The sequence below is a fragment of the Siphateles boraxobius genome, unplaced genomic scaffold, assembly GCF_051911475.1.
Source record: "Siphateles boraxobius isolate OS27281-9 unplaced genomic scaffold, OSU_SipBor_1 61, whole genome shotgun sequence".
NCBI classification, from domain to species: Eukaryota; Metazoa; Chordata; class Actinopteri; order Cypriniformes; family Leuciscidae; genus Siphateles; species Siphateles boraxobius.
The window spans coordinates 7,414,233-7,441,135 of record NW_027509188.1 but is presented as its reverse complement, the minus strand read 5'-3'; the positions used below and the strand labels follow the sequence as shown (position 1 = coordinate 7,441,135).

The window sequence follows — 26,903 nt, the reverse complement described above, 5'->3', positions numbered from 1 at the left end:
GACTCGGTTGTTGTGTTTCTGTGTGTGTTTAGATGACTGGCTCATTCTTCACACCATATATCTCATTACTAAGCAGGAAAACCAGTTGCACCTGTTTTGTTCCTTACTTGTTTCATGTATGTGGTGAAGTGGGGAAGCATCGAGTGGATCTGAGACCGTGAGAGATCTGGCAAGTACCTTTTATCAACATATTTAAAGCAATAATTTATGACAATCACTAGAAATTCAAAAAACAGCAGAATCATCTGATTCTCAATAGCAAATTTACTATTTTATTTCTTCATTGGATCAACTGGCTGGTGAAATGTTGGAATTTTAACCTCCACCAATAAAGAAACAATAATGCATCTTTTTTAACACACTTTTTTTTTCTGAAGTTACAATTGGTGAGTCTAGAAAGATTATTTTTGATATAGACAAATGCATTAGTATTTTTATACATAAGAAAGCTTTTCCACAATCATGAAAATAACGTGATTAAAATGATGTAACGCAGCCGCTCCGCCTCAGACCTACGTAGATCATCTTACATTATATACAGTTGATGGTGACGAACATGAAGCAGGACAACAACTCACTGCATCATGGAGCCTAAAGAATGCAGTTAGAAACACCCTAAAATTCAAGATATTCAAGTTTCTTTCTCATATTTATATCATATGATATATTTAAGCAATAATCAAACGAGTGCTATTTTTGTCCCGAAAAGCACGAGTGCATGTGATCTTATTTATTTGAAAGAATTAGCCTCAAGGGAATGTAGACACTTTTAGCATCTGGTCTCCATTTGTGTATGCATGAATACTGCAGTTTAACATGTAACTTGACTAATTAAAAAAATAAAATATCATAATTTTGAAATGTGTTATTTTATGTCATTCCTGTTAAAAAAACAATAAACATTCAGTGGAAAAAATCCACGTTGAGTCAAATAGAATATTATTTTTCAAAGCTACTTTTTGTAATGTCTATTTGATGTTGATAATACTTTAAAATAATATTTTGTGGGTAATCAATCAGTTAAAATTACATTATTTACCTATTAGCATTACCACTCATGAAGAGCTTTCGCACCAGAGGAACCTAAAATAGTTCCTAGAACTATTGGCTGAATGCAATCATTAAAATGTTGCAATGGGAACCGTAAGTTCTCGGGGAACTGCTCTGTTTGCTAGTTCCTAGAAAGCCCCTAAAGTAAACAAATTGAGCCACAGTCATTTTTACATCACGTAACGATATAGAACACAAGCACAACCTTTAAAAAATGATGAATAATAACTGTCACATATTTACAAACAGAAAATTAAGCCGTTTTTAATAATCTTGAAAATTCCCCTTTTACCGTGAAAACATAACTATCCAATTAAGCATTACACAACACTATAAATATTTAGGGCTTGACGCACTTCATACACGTTTGGAATGCAAAGCACAATTTCACAAACTAGTAAAACTAGTTCTGATAAAGTTCAGCAGTATTCCTGAGAATGAAAGATTAATGTGAAATGACTGAATAAAGCAGATCAGAGTTTAATGTCGGACTGTCATTCTTCTCATTCTCACGTCTGGTAGAAGTGAAAAATATCAGAGCTGCTGTTCAACAACTGTTGAGAGGAGGAAAAAGAAAGATTAACAAATATTATTTGAGGTGAGTGTTGAGTGTGATCTTTCTTTAGTTGTTTTCATGTATGTGTGTCATCTTATAATGCAGGGGTACTCAATTAGAAACCTAAAAGGTCCACTCACCAAATTTTCCTTGCGTCCAGGGTCCGGAACAGTGATAGTCAAAATCCAAAAACAGAACTCCAACAAAAAAGGTTGTAAATCCCACAAAACGTTCAAACTATGTACAAAAGGTGATGGGGTCTGGCCTTATTAGTGTGAAAAGTGACACCTTTTTTGTGCCACCAGTTCTTTAAACTTGGGCATAAAAGGTGTGAGGGCCAGGCGGAGGCACTGATGTAAGTGTTCATTACTGAGGGTGCTCCTGTATTTGTTTTTCACCATATTCATGGTTGAAAAGGCAGACTCACAACAATATGTTGAGGGAAACATGGTGAGAATTTGAAGGGCCACCTTCTGCAAGGAAGGGACACCTGCTGCAGGGACCATCTTAGTCCAGAAGGTGTTTTCAGAATATTCTTGTTGGGTGGCTGATCTAACTATTACACTGCATGTTGTATGGTATGATGATTGCAGTTGTTTGATTTTTCTGGCTCTTACCTCAGATTTAAGCGGGTAATTGTGGTCAAAGTGTCCGTGCTTTGAGTCATAATGACGTTTCACGGTACCACTCTTGACAATGGCAACCGTCTCATTGCAAATTAAACACATTGGTTTTGTGCTCCCTGCCGGCAGCACAAATGCATAACTGTCAGTCCACTCTGTCTTAAATTCGCGATTTTCAGAATCGACTTTTCTCTTTTTGTCAGGTTTTGAGCACGCCAGGATTTTCGCAAGCAAGGAAACAGGTACCGCAGATGTATTAGCGCCTGCGTTGCGATTTGCGAATGACACACACACACACACACACACGCACACAGCGCGGCCAACGAGTGAGTGAGTTGTCATGGTGATTACAGTTATTACAGCTCCTGATTGGATCTTTGGAATGGACAGACACAGAAGATAGATAAACCACATCTAGTAGGAAAACAATATAGGCGTGAAATCACGCACCAATGAAAACTCGCTTGGATCATGACTAAATTATATAATGTTGATTTTGGCTTCGGTCCAAATTGTATTGCGTCTGGGCCGGATCCGGACCGCGGTCCGCCTATTGAGTACCCCCGTTATAATGTGTCAATTCTGAGACTTTAATGGTGTGCTAAAGTAATTATGATGATTTTATTTAAACATCTGTTATGATAAAACTGTTGTGTCTTTGTAAGTGAATCACAGAAAGCTGCACATTCTGACATTGTTGTCATAATTATGTGAAATCAATATTTCTCATTTGACAGTTTATTAGTGTCTGTGATTCCTCAAACAGTATTTATTATTATTGGCATGATTGTCGGGTATTTACAACATATATGGTACTTTAATGATAATAATAAAATAGATGGTACAGAAAGTTAAAAGAGAAACTAAAATAGATGTATAAATAAATATACATTTACTGTATTTATTAGTGCTTCTTCCCTAAATTAGTGTCTCAGTACTAATGAATTGTTTAAGATTTGAAATTGACTTGGATTTAGCTGTCTTGACACGAGACTTGAATCCAAAGACTCGAGACTTGTGACATGCAAAACAATGGGTCTCAATCACTAATACGTATACTTTCAGACAAATATAATGTGATAAACAAGGAGCGAAGTACAATTCATCTTCAATCATAGAACAAGTCCACAATATCTTCTATGGATTTATAAAAAATAAAACTCACTCATCACTCTTGATTTTTCCAAATTTAAGTAGCATTATGTAACAAATCAAGTCCGGCCAGAACACCACTCTTTTTTCAGTCTTGTTTTTTTTTCGCCTTTAGACATTTTTGTGAGACCAAAAACAAAATTAAACAACTGACAGAAAAAAAAGCATAACCGATTGTTTAAAAAACAAAAGAGGCACAACAGATTATTTAAAGACATTTTTTTTGTGAATTACCGGCATTTGTGCAGCGTCTCGCTACTAATAGTGTGTGTGTGTGTACGTGTGCTTCAATGAAAGCAGTGCGTTAATATAGAACGATGATTAAACTGACTGTGGATTCAACCTTTTTTATGCCAATCTGGATCAAATATTCAGACAGACCATGATAAAAAGGCAAAGAGCTTCGTACCTTTTCTAAAAAGTCATGTTTATGGTAAGTCAAGCGCTGAATGCTTCGTGCACTGTCTAAAATCCATGTTTATGGTAAAGGTCCTTGCACACTGAGTCCGAAATTCCAGTCCGAAATTTTTGCATGTTAAAAAATAAGTACGCCCTCACGTTGTGTCAATCACATTTACACACTGCCTCCAAGACTGTCGTCTGTCATAAAACAAAAAAATCATATCAGCAAAGCGTCAAAGTGAGCAACTGACATCCTGAAGTTAACTTAGAATCACTCGGGATAATCCCGGAACTCCTTGATAAGGAGGTGGAACTCTCCTTCTTCTCTACGCAATTTTAGGATTGGATGGACCCAATATTTCCAACAACAAAGGACACCAACATCATCCTCAGCGCTTGAAGACAGCATTTTGTATTGTTTTGCGGATTTTTTCACAACTGATTAATTCATTAATTAATAAGCATCGCCTCAGTGTGCAAGGTTTCTGTGAGTGACAATTTTTTAGGATGACGAATACAAAAACACGCATAAGAAAATGTTGGACTCTGTGTGCAAGGACCTTTTGGGTTATGCGCTGCGGTTCATTTCCTTTCAATGTGGCTCAGATCCCAGATCCTCACCTTGGGTCCCACTCTAGGTGCGTGTTGTTAACTACAGACACGTCCCGTACTGGGGAGTGGTCTAAGGTGGCCGTCCAGCCCAGGGCTGTCTGAACAGGGGTGCGCTTTCCAAAAGCATCATTATCCAGCTATGGTTGCAAGTTTCTTCATTACCAATAGAGTTCAATGGAAGTTCAGGACAAGTTCCTGTCCCTTAGGGCGATTTACACCCTTGGGAGCAGATTTTGGAAATATTTTACGAAGCAGAGGTGTCCTCTTCACCTCTCAAGGGACAGTGCAATGTCCCCTCTGGTTCTCTTTGAATCACACATCACCAGTTAATAAAATTGCTTATAAAATGTGAATGTTAAAAATCCCTAAACTGATCCCAATCCAGCATGTAAAATCCCGAACCAGCATAACAATTTGAGACTGGCACAGATTTTTCTGGGCTGTCAAGTCAGATTCAAATAAGCTTGATAACTGAAATGCCAGTTATATAGCTCTGACTGTAATTAACAGGTGGTAATGGTGGAATATTTGCAAGATGCAGACCACTCAAACATCTTGCAAATGTTGCGCCTTTGGGACGAGACAACGGCATGCCAGACTTTCGCCATTGTTTCAGGAATATTCATCATCGAAACAGACTCTTTGTTGAACACGGTTTGTTTTTAAGGCTTTCTTGAAAGCATTGTCTTTCTACCTGGGAGTTTCTCCAGCAAATCGTTTATCATATTGATGGAGATGGAGTCCTCATCCCTTAAGTTTTTTCAGCCCACATTTTACTTGTTTTTAAAGTTTGTTAGGACATTTGTTGAAGGGCCATCTGTTGCAGGATTCCTTGTTCTTCTTGAAGATAATTCATAAAACATACAAAACACACGACAACGTTTTCAACGAAAAGCGTACAACTTTGTATGCGTTTTTGGCTGTACGTTTTCATGACAACGACGTTTTGTGTGCCTGAAAACTCAAACTTTTGAAAATGGGCTTCAAAGTGCAAGTTTTTGAAAACGCCTCTGTCTAAACAACAAAAATGTGATCTCTGAAGACGATGACATCATGCACATGCACAGAAAGGTGGAAAAGACATTGTTAAATAGACCATGTGACTATAGTGGTTCAACCTTAATGTTATAAAGCGACAAGAATACTTTTTGTGCGCAAAAACTTTCAACACTCTCTTCTCTTCCACATCATTCTCCTACGCAGTTCACATAGAAAACACAGTGCAGTGCTTCCAGGTTTTAAGTCAGAATGCCGGCTCACTATTGGCTGATGCTGTTTAAGTGTGGGCCACGACACATGAGTGTGATGCTGACGCAGGAGATAGCTGATAATGAGCCGGCATTCTGACGTGCACTGTGTTTACAATGTGAACAGCGTAGGTGAATGGGCCTGAAAGTTGCAATGACGCTGCCTGATGATGATGAATGTCTTACATGTTTGGAACGACATAAGTGTTTAACCCTTGAAGGTTCAGATTAGAATATACTTCATGGTAATTAAAACGTGTTGTGGCAAAAATTAATCTCAAACAAACATCACTGCGTAAGAGACACTCAGAGTCAAATTATATAAAATAGAAGTATTTATTCTTGCAAGAATAGGAGCAGTCTAATACACAGTTGTTACCCTGTGCAGAAGAGTGACACACCCCCAGACAGACTGAACTAGCTTTTATCTTAGTTTCAAGGCCTTCTTCCCCCCAGAGCCTTCCTCCCAGTAGTTTTCCATAGACGTCTAGTTGGCCCACTAAGCTCCCCTGCACCAAATGGCCTTCTGACATCTAGGTCAGAGGTCCTTGTTCGTCTGTTCTCTGGAGTGTCTCCCCCTTCTGCCTCCCCAGGTACATAAACAGAATCTTCTCTCACTACAAGTGAGAGACACACACGTGACATTATTTGAATCATCTATATTTTACTAAAGATCAATGAATATCATTAAAATTGCCACCACAACTCCTCACTTTTTATCATTCTGATTACCCATAATCACAATAATAAACAATAAGACAAATTTTAAGTCATATCATCACACTTATACTCTTCATCTCTGATTTTTTGCATAAATGATCACTCTCCTTGAACCTGTGAAGAAAAGTTTAGAATGAAGAGGCATAAGGCTGTTTTTGTGGGGGAAAGGCCCCGTAATATTTTAGCTAGCAAGTAAACATTTTTACGGCGCCGGGCTAAGCGAGAAATCACTGTTCCTGCGCTCCTGTAAACAGACCCTCAGTCACGCCAGTAAGGAAAAAGGTAGTTATAACATAGTAAGGAAACCAACAGAAAAAGTATAATAAAAATCCCTCAGTTTCAACCCCTGTCCTTGTACGCCATCTCGTAACACGGATGACTGCTGCTTGTAACCTTCTTTAAATCTTTTGCCCTTAATCTTTCTCAGAAAATAAACAAATAGAAGAAAAACAAACAGAACATACATTTAACACTTATCTCACTGTAGCTCCCGCTACCTGTATCGTCACATAATTTTGTTCATCCTTGGGATAGACTGTCATTTTCACAAATTGAACAGACAGCATGTTTCACCTGTCACTCATACAATCGTATTCCCCCATGAATAACAAAATTATTAGAATAACAATCCTAACTCCCATCATTAAGCCTTTTCCATTAATCTACGCCCATCTCCATATTTCACCTCGGTTTTCCTAACCATATTTTGTTCACTTCTAATTCAATTTAGTAAGCTCTATTTAATGCCATATTTAACAAAATCTAACCAGAGAAGTCTTATAATTTTATCCATTCTTCTAACCAATGCAGTTGTTCAATATTAACTCTAATATTTCCATTACGGACACAATCAATATATTTTCTACATTTACAATCAAATCAATACCTAGTTTGATTCAATCAAACAAAATCATCACAAAAACAGATTCTTCTGTTAAACTTAAACCATCAGTTGTGTTGATCATCTCGTTCGCCCCACGGACGTTCCGTGTTCTTTTACCTTTAACTTTTAATTCAAACATGCTGTGGTTCTACTTAATAAGCTTCAACAATTATCCCTATAATTTACATTAATTAATAGATCTTCTCTTCCCAAAAACATTTTCCTTAAATATTTCCTAATGAATAAGTAACCAATCAAATCTTTTGATCTAGTGTATATCAATACTAAGCCCTATTTTGATTTAATCGAATCAAATCCTCAAAATAATCACAAAACCACATTCTTAAACCATTAGTTGGTTCACATCCTCCTCCAGGCGTGTTGATCATCTCGTTCGCCCCATGGACTATGGGATGGTTGTGGCCTGTTGGTGTAGGTGAGAGGCTTGGACCCAGGTGTCACACTCTCCAACCATTTTCTGATCCTTATAAGGTTTTCCCTGAAATCACGACCGCACCCCCACTGGAGTGAACTGTCACCTGTGAATGGAGACCTTAAGTATTTTGTTAGTGACCGCTTGACCGCTCCCCTTTGGTGTGACCTGTGGAATCAACAACCTGAAACATTATCTCCGGATAATTTCTTGCTCACTTAATAGCACTCGGGGTCCTTTTCCCCTGAAAAACACTCAACCCCTGTCCTCATGTCCACACAATATTTATACATTTGGAACAGAATTAGTTCTGTTTGATCCAATCCTTCCTGACATTCTGTAAAAGGAAAATTTTAAGTTATGCGCTGCGCAGGTGTAGCACCTTTCTGCCACACTAATAACCCAGGCCAGGACAGTTAGCCAAATTCATCCATAACCATTATTTTATTGGGCCCATTTTGCCCTGTCTCCCAATCCTGCATGCTCTCTGTAAAGAGAAACAGATTTCGAGGTTATTGTCAGATAGTAAAGTACGTAGTTTCTTTTGTCTACTGTTCTCCCGTGGCCTTCGATGCCCTGGCGTTTCCTGTTGAAACAATCTTTGTTATTGGTGTGTGCGGCACACTCACAGACATCCATTTTGTTAAGCAGAAAAAATGGCTTCTTTCAGGGCTTTTATCAAATTACCCCTAGTGTTCTCCCAACATTTATTCAGCAAATGTGAACCCCTTAATAAACCATATTTGGCAATTGTTATACCATCTCCCTCTTGATGCACGACACAACTCGAGCATCAATTTAACATAACATTTAACATAGTGTTTTTTATAAAGTTTGCCATCAACACTAACCCAAACGTTGTCCTTCAGACAAATTTCCTCCAGACATCTTTCTCTGCCTCTGAAACAAAAATATTACATTCTTCACTTAAAGCCACAATCTCATCTTCTTATCGAAGTATTTGAAAGGCAACGGCCCTCAGTCTCACAGCGTATTCTGCTTTTCAGGCCTGTTGTTTGGTCTCTCAAGTCAGTCATCTACAAACATTTCCAAAGTCATCAATTTTCCCTATCAGGTCAGGTCGTGCTGTGCAGACTTGGTCAATGTCAGTCAATCATTTCTCCCCCTTTGTTCACAATAATCATAAATGTGAGGGGCTCTCTTGATAATTTCATGTTGACTTAGCCAATATGTCACTTTGTTGTTTCCCTCAAATCTACAACATTTTCATTTATCTCAGCCCATGCCAGATGGTGATCTACAACTACACAATTCCAATTTACTGATCTTCAAATCTACATTATGTATGAGAAAAGTATTACTACCAGACAGAGCTTGATGGCCAATCAACTTAAAGCTTGTCCCATGTTCTGTATTCTCTCTTCATCAGAATTATCAGCTTCTTTAAAATTTGTCATTTGCCTTAACCCATCTGTAATGATAAACTCATTCCAGAGGTTAATGACGCAATATACACACCATTCAGGCGGAATATTAGTGCCCCAAACTAATACATACAAGACATAAAGTGCTGTCACCATCACACACACACACTCATACTAGACACACATATGTTAACTGCTCATTCTCAATGTTCACTTTTCTTTATATTATTGCTAAAAGATTTAAATTTTAAATAAGATTTTAAACTTCACATTTTCCTGTAGCTTCTACCTAATTTTACATGGTATCTTAACCACTTTCAAAGCACGTCTGTTCATTATTCATTTGATTTTTAGACAAGTCAGCTGGGTTGTTTTGTTTCATTATCATTATTTTGCTTCAGCTTGCTCTAGCAGGCAGATAACAGAAAGACAGACACAGTTACCATCCCTTCCTCCAACTCAGGCAGTCTCTCTCACTATAACAAATAATTTTTCCACCAGCTTCCTAAGGCTGTAACTTAGACAAAATTTGTATTCATTACAATAACCTTTGACCATTCACCTTTGTCATCCAGACTTTCCTTAAATCAAAAGCTGTCTTCATCTTTAGCCACCACCATGTCTAACGATCTTCAAGAGTTAAAACTATGTCATAGACCTATTAGTTCAAAATCAACACTATGATTTTCCTTGCCCATAAGGCAAACCAGTACATAAAAAGTTTTGCTACTGTCTCCACAACAGCTAATGGGAATCACTTCATGGCCTCAGCTGGCTCTTGAAAGCCCACTCCTGTTAGCCCTTTATCTATAATCTTCATCAGGGTGTTTTCCCCTGGCATATTTGCAGACGCTTGTCACAATAAAAAAAACAAGCCATACAACTAATGCGGTTTCTTCTGGCGAGTGGTATATATAGAGGAACTTTGCTTTATTGGGGAGACATGCCGTGACTCGCCACCGCGTCATCTCCCCTTAACGGCATAAGGACGCTGCTGGCCTCACAGCTCCTGCTCAACCCTCATACCTGTCTCACATAACACACCTCCATTCAGGAGATGCCCAGTGACTTTACGTGATCCACTCTGGCTTAGGTTGCCCCCTGTCTGGCCAAAGAAGGTCTTACCCGTCATCGAGATGGTCACTCGTGCCCACTGGTGACCGCTCTTTCCAATCACACAATCAGTTCTCTTCAACAGACCTCAGCTGTTTTCTGGAGCTTAGGAAAGGCACGTTCAAGAGTCACCAGGGCCATTCGGATTGCCTAATAGTGTTCACACAGGGAGACAGGTCAATGACAACAGTATTTAATCACTTAAATCCATTAACTATCTTAAAAGCAGAAACCTAGCTGCTTAGATTATACTCAGTGAATTTAGATCACAACCGTACATTCAGTGTACTTCATCTGTAGCCGGAGCCATCGGTCCTGAATGGTGGAGACTAAATGAGACAAAGAAGTTACTGGTCCTAAAATAAGCTAATCAAAATGTCATCTCTATCTGTATTATTATTTTAAATACTTCTTTAAAGTCATTCAGTTTTACTTTTAACATTTTTAACATTTAAATACAAATTGCCCTCTGAATGGTAATGATTTCTTTTAACATCTCCATGTCTATGATTTTCAACTTAAACACTGTGCTTTACTTATGACACAGGCTCAGATAACAGCTTTTAGCTGACATTGAATCAGAGAGAGACTCTGAGGCATTCAGGACTGGTACACTGCATTTTCATAAAACAATTAACATCAGACTTTATCTGCCATCTTTTAACTCTAGCCCAGCTTAAGGCATCTTTGCCAGAAACTACAAACGGTTTCAAATAAACATATTATTTATATTTGTCTTTTGCCTACCTCAGGGAATTTAGACATTACAAATTTCCACTCAGATTGAGTCTCTGTCGCACTGGCAGTTTCAGGCACAGCACACATCAGATTTAGATAAGCGAACTGTTTCATTACAGCCAATAGCAGACTTATCTTTTGGAAGCAAAACATCAGCTTCTAGTTCTTTCATGGTCAACTTTTCAAGCTGTTTGTTTAATCAGATGCCTTTCAACACATTTTACATTTAGCAACTGTTAATTCAGTAGCCTACTGCTTCTGCTTATTTGTTCTTACATAAAAATAATTATTCTAGTTCTCAATAACGTTTCACATTTCTCAATCTCAATTTTAATTGTCAAGTTCTCAACCATAGTTTAATATTTGACTTAAGTTTTCTCTTGGAGTTTATCAATCTCCAATTAGGATTTACACTAATTTTGACAAGGCTACTCTGCATCTTTTGCAGTTATTATAAATCATCTTTGAGATCTGTCTCTCTATATTACCTTTACATATTTTGCAACTCACATTTGTTGGAGTCACAAAAGGATTCACTTTAAGACTTCAATCTTTTGACCTTGTTTTTTTATCTCTTATTTCTCAGACCAAAAATTGTCACTGTCGTCATTTAAACACTGATCTATTTTCAACCCCACATTATTATCAGAAATGTGTCACATATTAAATGGTCCTGCTGACCACAATCAAGACACTCTCTGTCATCTGGTTGGTTCGTGTGTCAGCCTCAACTACAGCATCAGACACCTTGCAGTTTGATCACTGTGAGCTTCCAAAGGGCTTCAACTTAACTGCACACCCTTGAAGCAGTGTGTGTCCCATTCAGGAATGTAAACAGACCCACTGATAAGCAGTTCTCTGTATTCCTTTGACCATCCACCAATGGCGGATTCAATCACAATAGCCAACTCATACTCTTCATCACTATTATTGGCAGAACATAATTTCATGAGCAGCACAGAGAATGCTCAAAATATTCGAATTTGTTTTCTGTCTTTACCTTACTAATTTGGTATTATCATCAACAACACTAATTACAAGTACTGTTGCTGTTATCCCAGCTTATCTTTTACAAAACATCATCTGCAAATCTCTTCAAAATGAGATCTTCAGAGCAGAGCTGTTTACAGCATTTGCTCTCTTCTGTCTCACTATTTATTTATTTATTTATTTTCCCGGACTGTTCAGTTACTCTTCATAAAGTGTAACAATTTGTACATCATTATTTTCATTACAACTGGTTTGAAGCCTTTTCCCTTCCATCACATGGTTAGTCTGCAGATTCAACTTAATATTATCATTATTGTCTCAGTCTTATCTCTACTGTTTCTCCAAAACAGATTATATTACTCAGTCCGTAAATTACACAGACAACCATTATAGCTACTTGCTTCAATACCCTTATTTTCTTAACATTAATAAAATAAAGCAGATATATCATTTCAATCATTATTTTATCAAAATCTAGAATTGTTCCCCATTCTGCTTAAAACATTCTTCATATCATGTTAATCCCTGTCAATCATACAATGCCTTATTTTATTCTAAAACTTTTCATATCATTTAAACAGTTAATTTGACTTCCATAAATTTTGTCAGACCATGTCTATTTTCATCACATATAGTTTTCTACTATATTTCTCCTTTCTTTTCCCTACATGCCAGTTCCTTCATTATCCTCTCCTTTCTTTTCCCTACATGCCAGTTCCTTCATTATCCTCTCCTTTCTTTTCTCAAACATGCGAGTTCCTTCATTATCTAACCAGTACATGATTGTTTGCACAATCCCCACACACACATGTCTCACACACCACCTTTTTGTTTTTTTCACTTCCCTCTTCCACCAAGTCTCACTTACAGTTCCCTCTATTTCAGACAGACAGCCTTATTGCTTCTTCCTACTTCAATATCTAAAACATACATTTCCCCCCATACTTTACTAGTTCTACAGAAAACCGGTGTATCAAATTTGGCATGCTTACTCTGAGATTTTCCCATACTGGCTGTTTTCTGTTCCCTGTGGATTTCTCTTCAACGCGCGTTTTCTCTAATCTGTTTAGGCGTCCCCAACAGACCCGATTCTTTCTTTTAACCCAAATCGGTCGGGTTGCACTATTAGTGCCCTCCTAATTAAGGTTTACCAAAAACTGTTCTGGTTCCCCCTAATTAGCCTCAGTACCTAAAAACAATTTGCTCCGTCGTGGAACAACTAATTTTCAGGGTACCTATCTGTTTGAAATCTCTTGATCTGTTACAGTTCTCACTTAATCCCAGATTATTTATCTGCTTGAAATTTCTTGTTCTGTTACAGACCTCAATTAATCTCAGATCATTTTCCCTCGTATCTGTTTGAAATTTCTTGATCTATATAGATCTCAATTAATCTCAGATTACGTACCACAGAAACAGCCTTCAGCCAATATGGTTCAATTTCACTCTTCTCCCCAATTAAACTGAATTTAATTAACTTACCCAAAAGAAAATAAATTGAACTGTCTCTTACCAGAGATGCTTCTGTTGCCACCGGGTTCTTTCAATTGATTCCAGTGGAGTTTCTCCTGGCCCTGATAGCGGTCGGCCCCTCTCTCTGAAATTTACGAGGTAGAGCTGGAACTGCTCAGTCCAGGTGGCCAAACACCGTCCGCTCTCAGGTCCAGAAGGCACTTCCAAGGAATCCCACTTCTGACACCAATCTGTTGTGGCAAAAATTCATCTCAAACAAACATCACTGCGTAAGAGACACTCAGAGTCAAATTATATAAAATAGAAGTATTTATTCTTGCAAGAATAGGAGCAGTCTAATACACAGTTGTTACCCTGTGCAGAAGAGTGACACACCCCCAGACAGACTGAACTAGCTTTTATCTTAGTTTCAAGGCCTTCTTCCCCCCAGAGCCTTCCTCCCAGTAGTTTTCCATAGACGTCTAGTTGGCCCACTAAGCTCCCCTGCACCAAATGGCCTTCTGACATCTAGGTCAGAGGTCCTTGTTCGTCTGTTCTCTGGAGTGTCTCCCCCTTCTGCCTCCCCAGGTACATAAACAGAATCTTCTCTCACTACAAGTGAGAGACACACATGTGACATTATTTGAATCATCTATATTTTACTAAAGATCAATGAATATCATTAAAATTGCCACCACAAACGGAAACAAGATTTTTTTCTTATCCCATTGGCAGATAATTTTGCTTGTTTTGAGCAAAACCTAAAATAAAATGCTAGAAAACAAGGCATAATATCTTGTGTCATTTTACTTGTCTAGTAAATTATCTTGATTTAAGAATGTTTAGATGTTTGGACTGGAAACAAGACAAATATACTAAGTAAGAAAAGCATTTTTTTTTCAGTGTCACTGTTGGTAATTTGACAAACATCAATTGTTTGATTCACATCATTCAGGAGTCGGGTGTGGAAGTCTTTTACTGACTGTGGAGCACACAACATGTGCATCATGGACACTCCCTGGAAGTCCACAGAAGAACAATAGTGTGAAATTCTATGCGGTTATAATAGTCACTCAGAAATGTGTGTGTCATTTGCTACTCCAAAGCATCTAGAAAACCCAGTTTGGATTCAAACCACGTGTTACGTCCCAGGGTATAATTATTATGTATGAAATGTTTTGGTGGTGTTTAGAGAGGGAGTAAGGTAAGAAATTTGTTGTTCATTTTTAATATTATTTTGAAAGGTTAAGAAAGTGTCTTTTTTTTCAAAACTGTTTAAAACCAGTTGAGCGTGAATACTTTGTTTTGGAACAATGAATATGTGTTTACGTGGGTATGCAGTTACAACACAATGCCATTTGTTTGACAAGAGGACAATGCATGCTAATGGCCAGGCCCGCACAGAATAAGCGCCCGCAGACTTCCGCAGAAACCTCCGCAAATTTTCGCAGATTGTAGTGCCCGACCGTCATTGACAAGTACAACCTGTGCGTGAGCGTTTGTGAGGGGTAGTAGGCTTTGCTGATGGATGTTACGTTTTTTTAATGAGAAAGTGAATGTTTAAAATGTCTAAAATAAAACTGAACGTGGAGGAATTAAGGAAACGTCACTTGTCTGCAAAAATCACAGCACAGGACAGAGCAAAATAATTTGCGAAAGATTTTTATGAGAATGGGGGAATTATGATTTGTAAAGACTGTCAACACTATGTTGATTACCTGAGGCGACAGAAGGCACTGGAGCATCTCAGATCCGCTCGCCACAAGAACAGAAAGGAAAAATGAGCGCCGCAGGTTCGTGTACTACACATACTCAAGTACGCGCTCATCTCCAGCATTTCATCGTCAGATACACTCAGAAACCCGTCAAAATAAAAGTTATATTTGCATTTGTATTGTGAACCTCAAATAAAAGTTAAGTGAATATTTTGTAATGTTTTCATTTCTAATACTCTAAGATCTTTTTGACACATTTAAAATAATTCCACAGATTTTTCTACAAAAAAGAAAAAAAAAGATTTGTATTATTGTTATAAACAATAATATATTTTATTGTGTATATATATATATATATATATATATATATATATATATATAATTATTAAAACTATTCCGCATAAATCCGCAGATTTTACCAGAAATTCATCGCAGAAATCACAAAAAAAGTCTGCAGACCCTGCTAATGGCCTCATATTTATTACATTTCTGAGTCGCAGAAGTTTAATCTGTTATTAAATAAAGACTGTTACCTGATTTCACTAGAGTTTTAAATCATGCAGCACTGATCATCGTTGTTTGTTTCACATTTTGTTCAGCAGTATTTTGCATGCCTGTTTCCAAACCAGCATGCAGATTACTTGCTATGAAGTACAACAAAAACACATTTATGAATACTGCTTTTGTGGTTTTTAAACTTCTTATCTTATGAAAGGGCCAGCATTACCACCCCTCATAAACACCTGATCTCCACCTGCTTCACCTTTCATTCTGGGAAACAGTATCAGCAGTTACTCACATGACATCTTACATGCATCGGCTTACATTTCAGAAGAGTGAACTCGGGCCTAGACCCTGAAGCCGATTTAGGGAGATAGATTATTTAGGCTCCATGAAAGTAGTTTGGCTCAGATTTTATCAGTGTTCATCGCCACAGTAACTTATACTCCACAGTTAACCTGATCCAAGGCATATTATGTTCGAGGTAAGAGATCTCAAAATGAGCAAAAATCAGCTGTGAGCAAAGTGAAACAAGTCTGATGTAATAAAGTCACTCCCCCTGTTTCTACTCCAAATTAAAGTACATAGCAAATGATAATTATTATACCCATAATCCTTTACTCAAGTACAATTTTAGTTTATCAATTATTATTAAGCACTTTAAATGAATATAAATGTATAAAGATAATATAAATAAGCTTTAGAGTCAATTAATAAAGCTTTAAAAAATGACTGAATGTGAGCTTAAATGTTCAAGTCTCTCTATATACTTACATCAACTATATATACTAACTTCATAACTTTTACTTGCAGAGGTTTTGCAAGACTTTCTTTTAGATGTCCTCTTTCATAAACATCTTTTCTTTGTTGTGTAAATTTGTTTAAATTATTATTATTTTTCAATCTCGCAATATTCTGCAGAAGAGAGAAGTGAATCGCGGTTTCTCAGTATGTGATTGGCTGTTCACTACTGATGTCACACCTAAACTCAGGATCAAAGCCTGAGTTGATAGAGAGAGTTGCTGATACGGTTTTAAGGTCTAATTCTAGTTGATGACAATAATTTAACCAATGTTAATAACTACTAAGCTGGTAGTGTTTCAACAACATGAAGTCTACGTTTATAATAAATAAATATAATAAAAAATTTAATAAATTAACTGGAAAGTTTTTTATAAAGAAAACCTATTTTATAATCATATCTAGTCTTGATTTACAATGATTTTGTACAGGTCGATTTCAGATTCAGAAAGAAGAATGTCACACACTGTCATACCCATGACCTCCTCGACGCTTGTCATCCAGTTTCAACCACCAACACAAACACCAGCAGCTGCAACTGGGACAAATGTTCCTGTGCCTGTTTATGGACAACAGCTAGCAGGAGTTTCACCTCTTCATGGACTTCAGCCATTTCTGAAAGGCCAACCAAAAGCCCTTGGGGTGAGAAATTATTCATAAACCCAAATCATTTTTATGTGTTTATGTCAGTGTGAGTGTTATGATTTGGTGCTATTGGTTGTTGTGGACAGTACTCCGCAACAACGGTTGAAAATAAAGCACAGTTTATTAATAACACAACCCAAAGTCATAGTCCATTAAGCAGGAAGAAGCTCAGAGCACAGTAAATCAGTCCAAACAAACAAACAGATCCAGAGAGCAAGACAGGAGTGGGAAAACCAGGACACGGTCAGATATCAAAGACCAGGAACATAGAAAACAGGAAAAAACGCTCAGTAATGCGGTTAACACAAGGCTTCGTCACAAGACAAACAACTGAACTGGGTTAAATAGCCAGAAAGAGGAAGGGATAATGGTAACGCTTCATTTTACAGTCCTGTTCCCCATGTACATACTATGCACTTATTATAGTAATTACAACAACTTGGTAATAACTAGGTACTAACCCTGAACCTACTCCTAAACCTAACCTTAACCCATGTACTTACCTTATATTACCGAATACTTTCTTAGGTATGTACACTGTAAGTACATGCAAGTTAACGCACTGTAAAATTAAGCGTTATTACCCAGTACTTTCTTAGGTAAGTACACTGTAAGTTAATGTACTGTAAAATGAAGCGTTTCCGGGTAATGAGGTGATGAGAGACAGCTGCACATGTTTACACAGATGACAGACAAAGCACTATGGGAAATTGAGTCCATGATGGCGGTAGAGTGAGCGGGAAGAGTGCCCTCGGGCTGGCCGGTGTAACAGTGAGGTCTGGAAAGTACATGAATAAATTCAGAAAAAGGACTGGTGCACTCATGAACAAAGCATACAACAGTGTGTGAATTCATGCAATGAGGGTACCTAACTACAGCTGTTATAAATTTATATTGTTCATGTAATATTGTTCCCCAAAGTTTATTACTGTTTTACTTAAAAAGACTCTCTTGTCCTTCACAGACTGTCCAGATAATGATTGGTCTGTGGACTTTCCTGTTGGGAATCGTGTCTACAGTTTATGCAGATTCCATCTTTGTCTTTAGTGGTATTCCTTACTGGGGATCTCTCATCGTAAGAAACAATTATACAAAACAAGTGTTGTGTCTTTTATAACACAAGTTGCGTAGTCCAACAGAAGCCTTGACTTTTGTCTTTGTCTCTGCTCTCAGTACATTATCGCAGGCTCACTCTGCATTGCTGCAGAAAACAAACGGAATTCACAATCCAGTATGTGTTTGGTATGTACACAACACTTCTTGTTTTTCAGAGGTACTGGAAACCCTATTGTGTTTGAACTGATTTTCTGTAGTGATTTCTTCTTGCTTATTTTTCTGCCAAAAAAGTGTATGGGCATCAGTGACCATAATTCGTAGAGACCCCAAACTCATCTTGAGTAATGGCGAGAAACAAAATTATTTTTTCCCATGAATGCTTAAATGTATGTCTCTGATTTTATTTCCGTCTATAAACATTTCTGCCATTTTTAATTTTCTAAAAAAAATTCTAACTTTTAGGCCGTTGAAAAAGTTAGCAAACTAATTTTGATTAATCCGAGCATAGTGCCAAAATAAGTGAATCAAGCAACGCTCATTTTCCACAAATTGACATTTTTCTCCTGAATGCAACACACAAACTTAATTTAATAGACAAAGACTACAGGACACATCGAGAATTTACACCAAATTGTGTCAAAGTTGGACCTAGCCGCTACAACAGAAATTGTAACACTGTAACTGAAGGATCAGTAAAGTTAAAAAATGTATATGAATCTTCTTTGTTGGATGTCAAAACAAAACTTATAATATGACTAGGCTAATATAAAAACATGTATGCTAGTAGCCGATCACATTTCAGTGACTAATAAACTCAAATTTGAATGGCCCACCTTTATGAAAATTTACATATTTATATATAGTGTGGAAACTAGTATGTGTACCAAATTTTGTGGAAAAAATAAATGTGTAACCTTCTGGGCTGATATTGTATTTCTTAAGGTGTTGACATTACAGTTTAAGCTTAAAAGTTCACACAAATACACCGTTTAAAAAAGGTTAGAAGGCCACACATATTATACAAATAAAAAGAACATTACGGTCTGGTTTCACAGACAGGGCTTAGATTAAGCCAGGATTAGGCTTTAGTTCAATTAGGGCATTTAAATAGCTTTCATGAACGTGCCTTTGAATAAAAACATTACTGGTGTGAAAAACATTACATCCTGAGACAAAACACTGACTTTTTTAAAGATCTGTCAGTGCAAGTTGCTTTCAGTTAAAACAGCTCAGACATGCAAACATTTTTTTTTTGTCTTGGACTATCTTAAGCCTTGTCTGTGAAACCGGGGGTATGTTAAATACTTTCGTATACAGAAAATGTTGAGCTGCAAATGATTACTCCACAATCACTTGAAATTGACCTATGACATGCGATTCATCTAAATTTCAGTGTTTCACACGAGTCCAAATACACGCTTCAACAGACAGCGTAATGTCTTTGCCATCTGTGCAATATGTGGATACATATCGCATGATTTTTGCCACCAACTGAGAGGGTTTTCGTCAGCAGGAAGCCTTTTTCCACCATTTTTCAAATTAACAATGCAGCCGCACTGCGCTGTACTGGATTAGCTAACATAAACAAACCGCGTCAGATACGAATATTTGATGAATCATCGAAATTCTAATTCTTTATATGAAAGCCCTACCAAATACTCAGAGATTTTGTAGCAGATGCCTTTGAATGTTTTCCTCTCGTTTCAACGTGTCTTCATACTTTTGCTGGGTGTGGTAGAATACCTTTCCAACTATGTTTTAACAAGCTAAAGTGCTTGTTAATTTATTAATCCATTTTGTTTTGTTTTTCTACCTATAGGTGAAAGGTTCACTTGTAATGAACATTTTCAGTGCTATATTTGCAGCCACTTCCTTTATCATCATTTCATTGGATTTGGGTATAGGGCCGATGATGTACAGTTACTGCTGGGGTAATAATTGTTATCGTGATACAAAGTACAAGGTATGTCGCCAACTTTTATCCTCACATTTATTTAGTAATTACAATAAGATTACTGTGTGGTCAGTACTTGTCAAAAGTCAAGCTATAATCTGTCCAGTCTTTTTTTCCAACATTTCAGAAGTAATTTATAGATCTCTTGCTATTACTGATAATTTACAATGCAAGAAGGCATTATACATTAATATTAAACTCATTCCAGTTTGACCTATAAATATGTTGTATTACTATATGAACCTCAAGGATGATAGATTCTGAACTTCTGAACAGCCTGTGTACTGATGTGAGTGCTAATCATCAATTATTTTGTCATTATTATTTGTGCTAATGTTGAATTCTCTCTCAGACTCTCTTCTTGGGAATCAGAAGTGTATTGTTGATATTCGCCTTCCTTCAGTTTATCATCTCCATCTGTCTGTCAGCATTTGCCTGTAAAATCGCCTGCTGCTGTTCTCCTCAGGTGAGTGATGCGTCAGGTCAAGGGTTTTTAAACGTGTTTGTCAGCTGAACTCCTCAGATATGCATATAGAATGGAAATAGTTACTTTTAAGGGTGTGCACACTTGGGTTCACATTTTAAAAGAACCAACGAACACTAAAAATATTTAGTTATTAAATGTATCTTTTAAATCCACAAACTTTTAATATGTAAAATTCTCAAGCTTTACAATTCTCTCCACAAAAATGTTGGAAATTATGTGAATGTAAATTAAGTGAATTAAGGGTTGAACTACCTCAGATTTGTTTTAAGCGACGTCAACTTATCGCTGATGACATCATTAATAAAAACACAAGATGGGAATGCTTTGCAACACGTCACAATTTGCAACAAAAGCCTGAACCTCGAGTCTCGACTCGAACTTGGATGGCCTTTTGCACAGCTGCGCTAAATGACAGCATTGCCTTCAAGGATATTGCTCCGACATAACAGATCATTTTTATCAGTTTTTTTGCCAATGTTTCGTTAGATTTCTGCTCATTCTAAAGTAGTACACAAAGATTACATTTATTAAAATGCATTAGTGAGAGAGCGATTGGCTGTTTGAATTAATCCTGCCTGTCAATGCTGCATCTCTATACTAATAATGAAGCTGTGGGTTTTAGTTACTTAAAAAACAGAAAGATACATGCCAGAACTTTTCAGTTTTTAAGCTGTTAAGGCTGCACAGGACAGTAAGTTCCTGAAGCGTGATCTGCAATAAATACGCATGCTTCTCTGTATGTGTGTGTGCTTATGTCCCTAAGTCCGATCAGTTAGTAAAGATTTAGCACATTAAGTCAGAACAGTCTGAAGGTCTTCTGCAAGGCAGCCATGTTGTTAGTGTCAAAATCACATGATCAACGACTAGCTGATGTTAAGCTTAAAACAATTTGATTTATAAACACTTTTTTGCCTTGTTTACACTGTCAGTGAAATGTGACCCAATTCCGATTTTTTGCTCAAATAAATCAGACATAAATCAGATATGTGCCAATGCGACTGTCATGTAAACTGTCAGATCGGATTTTTTGAGGCATTAGGCTTCGACTCCACTAATGACGAGAGAAACCTTGACGCGCATCTGCAAAGGGACGGATGGCCTGACGAAACGTCATGTCGTCGTAGGAGAGGAATGTGGACACGTGTTGACACAACATATCAAAGGTTGGCTTGCTCATCCTAAAATTACGGACCCACTGCTCCTCGTTAAAACCCGCCACGATCTCATGAAAGGGCCTATCTATAGCACAAATTTTATTTCTCGTGCCATTTACACCAAAAATTGTTTTTGCGCGCATATGAAATGCACTTTATGGAGTATAATATTTATGCCACAATATGCTCCCACTAATCCTGAGATCTCTCTAGCACACAATAACTGAAGCACATGCGCAGGCTGCAATGATGGCCATTTTCGTCCTCCTCCGCCTCAACATCATGCTGATGTTTGGTGAACTTCACATATATCACAGAACTAGCACCAAGCATATTTTGCGTTCGTCCATCTGTGCAAGTTTGCACAGTTAAGTTTGTGCGATGTTTCAGATAGTACCCTATGTCAAGTGTAAACACATTAATCGGATATTGGTCACAATTGAAAGAATTGTAAACGGACGGTCCAAAAAATCGGATATAGGCGACATATCAGAATTGGGCATCAAGACCTGCAGTGTAAACGAGGCCGTTGTTACGTTGGTTGAAACTCTACTCACATCCTGATAGCAATCAATAATAGAATTGGTCTAAATATTAAAACACGTGCATATATTTTATGTGGAAGTCTCAGGACCAAACAATGTTCGTCAAATTATCTCATGTCTCAAAACACATAGCATTACAATAATAATTAATGTAAATAACCTACTGAGTTCTGCATCCGGTCTGAATGCAATGTAGCGATGACCTAACTGCATGTTAAGTAGGTTTCTGGACTGTATTGACTGATTCTGGCTTAATTGGGATCATCACGGAGCATAGGTAAGAATGCACAAAAGTCACTTGTTAATAGTAGGTTCATCAATAGTAGCCATCAACATACTCAATGCAGTGCATTAACAGATGTTTGTGATATTAAGGGTGTGTGTGGTTTCTATAATAACAACCGAAATATACATAATCAGTTTACAGTAATAAATGATAAACATTTAGCTCAAAAAGAATAAACACACTATAAATGTAAACAATTGACTATTAATATACAAGTGACTATCGTCTTAACCATATCTCAATCGAGTGTAATCTTCACAATCCACATAAATATGACTTAATGGCATCTGTACAATGTAAACACTAAAGTAAACACATGGAAAATATGAATCATTATCATTATTTCACTTATGCAGCGCACATGTGCAAAGATAATGCACACAGTCATACCGCTAACATTAGCTTCACAGAAATACGCATACACTCAACATCAGAACGTTTCAACACAATACAACAAATATCAATATAAACAAGGTTAAAGACCGCAATGTGGAAAATAAACTTACTTTCAAAGTTACGCACACTCATCTATGGCTTGAATAGATGCGAGCCCTCCACTTTCAAGCGGAACATAACAAGTTGCGTCAAACTCTGGGGGCGCGACTAAGTTACGACTGTCAATAATTCACAACCCACCAACAAGAATTAGTAAATTACTGAGCCTTTTCAACACTACCTGTCAACATATGTGTTTCCATACCTCCTCGCACCTGCTTGCGCAGACATCACTCGTCATCAGTGTGTTCTGTAAGACTGTGCAGAGTTGTAGACAGACAGTCACAGAGCGCCACAAACAAACAGAAGCATGACTCTGAAACAAGCAGCGCAACTGACTATATGTGTCACTTCTACCATTTGATGGATTTTATGCCCCCATGAATCAATACTGCATATTTTACTGCATCATTGACTTACAGCCAAAACACTGACCTAAAATCACCTGATTTGCAGCGTATCAGTCATCAATTGTTGCTTCGGACGTTAGCAGTAATGTTTATGGTCTTTTCGGGATAAGGATGGAGATATTTAAAATAAGATGGGTGTATCTACTGCACAAATAATGAACTAACACAAAATAGATTTATGTACGTAATTATATAGGAACTATTATGCATGAACACACTGTATAGTATATCCGGGAATATAAGCAGAAATGGTTTTGAATATACATTAAATACATACATACAATCCCCTATTACTAAATTGCACAATATTGCAATAAGAAGCATATTTAGCTTGGAGCGACAATATAAATGCTTCGAAATAAAGCTTCATGTCTTTAAACCCATACACAGTCAGTGTCATTTTTCTGAATAAGTTGTGAAGCATGTATATTATTTTGGACGTCTTTTTGTTGACCATAATGACTTGACTTTAATGCTCTGCTTTAAGCTTGACGTTCGACTAGTCGCTGGTCATGGCCTATAGGGGGCGCAACAGGATAAGAAATCGTTGAAGTCCACTTTTACAGTTCCTACAGCTTTAAAACTACAATGCCCCTCAGAGTAGTCGCATTTGTAATCTCAGAAATTGAACTAGTGTATCACTATGTGCTTTAAGCCAACAAAATAGTTCAGTGGAGTCAATGTTTCCCTACTTAGAAATGTTACTACTCCAAAACATGATTTTAGTAATGGATGTTTGAGCCATTGATATTCAGAGATAAATTAAGCATGTATAATTACCTGAGAGTGTGCGTCTCTCAACAATGTGCAGCAGAAACGTCTCTACTAATACCAAAACTCCAAGTTTACAGGGATAGTTCACCCAAAAACGAATAATTAATTTTTGGGTAAACTATCCCTTTAATTGCTTCAAAAACAACAACAACAACATTAGAATCTACTGGGAAATGTCATGGGGTTTGTTTATTTTAGTTTTTTCAATTATTTTTAAAAATCCAGATGAAGGTGTAAGGTTCCACATTAGGACATTTCAGTCCTGATTTAATTTCAGGATTTCTGTCTTTTGCTTTTTTCTATTCCATTCGAAGTATATTGATACATGTAATACTAAAACTGTCTGCCAGTGTCATTGCATGTGTGGCATTTCACAGTAAAGAAGACATAAAACTCTACATGTGTATTTTTCCAAAGGTGCCGTCTGTTCCACAAGTTATAACCGCACAGCCCTGTGATTTCAGGCCCAATCATTTCCAGGATCTTAACAACTCAGAGGTAAGAGAAGCTTTTAACCCTACCCCAAAAAAAAAATTCCACAAATGTATTATTTGAATTTAGTGTCACTATATATGAACTGGAAATGTGTAAAGCAATGAGTAATGGGTGCATTAATTGTTTAATAATATAAATATATAAGTCATCTTTACGCTAGGAAACTGATCATATGTATTATTTTTCTTGCAGATATCTGTGGTCAACAACCCTGCCATGTTTCACCATCCTGCAGAAAATCCTCCTCAATACTGTGAATTTAAAAAAATTGAATATTAAAATTCAACAGATTTGAGGTGGGACACAGGTTTTTCCCAGTGATTTCCTGTCCATTATCTCTAAAGTGCTTTCATTCAAAAGAGTATATTAAAGCAAAGAAACAAATCACTTAATCAGATATTAATTACATGTCACAAATGTGAAAACAATTACTATTAGAATAGATATTTTATGATTTTCATTCTTTAATTAAGTCAAGAAAGTCACCTAATCATTAATAAAACTGGATAGATTGTTTTGAACAACTAATTGCTTAATACAGTATATAATGTGTAAGAATACAGAATAAAAAAATGGCCTATTCATGTCTCTTTTTTGTTACCTTTCACCTATGTTTAACCAGGAAAGTAATTTAAAGGGTTAGTTCAACCAAAAATTAAAATTCTTTCAATAATTTTCTCCCCCTCATGTCGTTCCAAACCCGTCAGACTTTCATCTTCGTAACAAAAAATTAAGATCTTATTGATGAAATCTGAGAGATTTCTGTCCCTCCTTTGACAGCTACGCAACTATACAACTTTGACGCTTTAAAAAGTTCATAAAGAGATCGTAAAACTAATCTATATGATTTGAGCGGTAGTCAAAATTTTCTGAAGAGACACGATCACTTTATATGATAAACAGATTGAATTTAGAGTTCCTACTGAGGCTTTGATTTATAGTGTTTTTAAGACTTTGAGCAAGAACATATCAGAGAGAAGCATTATCTAAAAGTTTTGTTAATGCATATGTAGTTTTATTAAAAGTTATTATGTTAAAATATATTGCTTTTCCCTGTCTAAAAAGATTAGGCCAACATCAAACTATTTCATTTTAGTAAGGTCAAAAATATCAGAAAAATGTGTAGTGCCTGAACAAGAATCATGATTCTGTCACGGTGCGTGGTGTGGAATAAATCCGTGGATTCAAGTGCAGAGTAGAAGTATTTAATAAAGACCAAAACATAAAATAAACAAAAGAAAACTACAACGTACAAACTTATTCCAGAACAAACAAGGCAGGGCAGGAACAGAACTCAACACGACGAATACACATAACAAATACAACGAACGAGCACAGGACAGCAAACAAAGGAAGACTAAATAGGAAGGCAAATAAGGAGGGTAACGAGGATAACAGGTGGGACAAACAAACCAATAATCAGATAACAAGGGGGAGGGACCAGACAATAACAAGAGCACATGGCCCAACATAACAAAACACTCATGTGCATAACCAAGACAGGACAGACATGTGACAGATTCATTCATTCTGAACGCAATGAACACATTTGTGCTAAGATTCCTAAAGCTGGCAACCATTAACTTGTGTCTAATAATTCATCAGCAAGCGCCAGAGAGTGTGCATCTAATTGCGTCTATTGACACCTTTTATGGACCCTTAGAGCGTCACCAGAACACCCCCCACATTCCCCCTCTCTGGGTCCAAGCTTCAAAGAGATCCTATTAAGAGTATCGCTGTATTCCTATGCCCTTTTCGTGCAGTTCTTGATACCTTCAGAATCCTCTCGGTCTGACCAAGCCAGAAATATATATGAGCAAGGGGGAACTCAGATCCCCCTTTAAGGCAGGAACACACCAAGCCGACGCCGACGAACTAGTGGCGATGAAAGCAGACTGCAAGGTCGGCTCACGTCGGCAGCGTCTGGTTCCAAAGTTGCCCTGACACACCAAGACGATTCTCAACACCCGACGGCCAAGTAGCACGTCCGTTCTGTTCCTGCGCAAGAGGAAATACCTTTCCATACCAGCAGGTGGCAGTAGTCTGTTTTAGTTTCTCAAAGCGGGAAACCGGAATAGCTACAGGGATACAAAATATATACAAAGTTGCCTGAAAAGGCAGATCAGAATCTCGCTCAAATACGTCGGATTTGTGATATTTCAGAAATGTCTGACACGTTGCAAATGGCACTGGCGTTGTCAGCCCTTGGTATTTTGCTTGTGGAAGAGG

The 26,903-nt window shown here is 37.2% G+C and overlaps 1 protein-coding gene across 1 annotated transcript; it reads left to right on the top strand.

The window, feature by feature from the left end:
• Positions 1-25,256, top strand: LOC143718358 (membrane-spanning 4-domains subfamily A member 4A-like). The gene is made up of 9 exons (XM_077209459.1): positions 1-169; positions 1,573-1,648; positions 16,805-17,015; positions 17,983-18,093; positions 18,192-18,260; positions 19,894-20,037; positions 20,381-20,494; positions 24,597-24,677; positions 24,867-25,256. Exons 3-9 carry the CDS (start codon positions 16,830-16,832, stop codon positions 24,951-24,953), a joined length of 792 nt encoding a protein of 263 aa, XP_077065574.1. The 5' UTR covers positions 1-169; positions 1,573-1,648; positions 16,805-16,829; the 3' UTR covers positions 24,954-25,256.
• Positions 25,257-26,903: the final 1,647 nt, after the last annotated feature.

What these genes read in the sequence shown, in the direction of transcription:
- LOC143718358 (XM_077209459.1), top strand. Translation starts at nt 16,830, where the DNA reads ATGTCACACACTGTCATACCCATGACCTCCTCGACGCTTGTCATCCAG. An exon ending in CACAATCCAGTATGTGTTTG is followed by an intron (nt 18,261 to 19,893) that starts GTATGTACACAA and finishes TTCTACCTATAG; the next exon opens with GTGAAAGGTTCACTTGTAAT. An exon ending in ATCGTGATACAAAGTACAAG is followed by an intron (nt 20,038 to 20,380) that starts GTATGTCGCCAA and finishes ATTCTCTCTCAG; the next exon opens with ACTCTCTTCTTGGGAATCAG.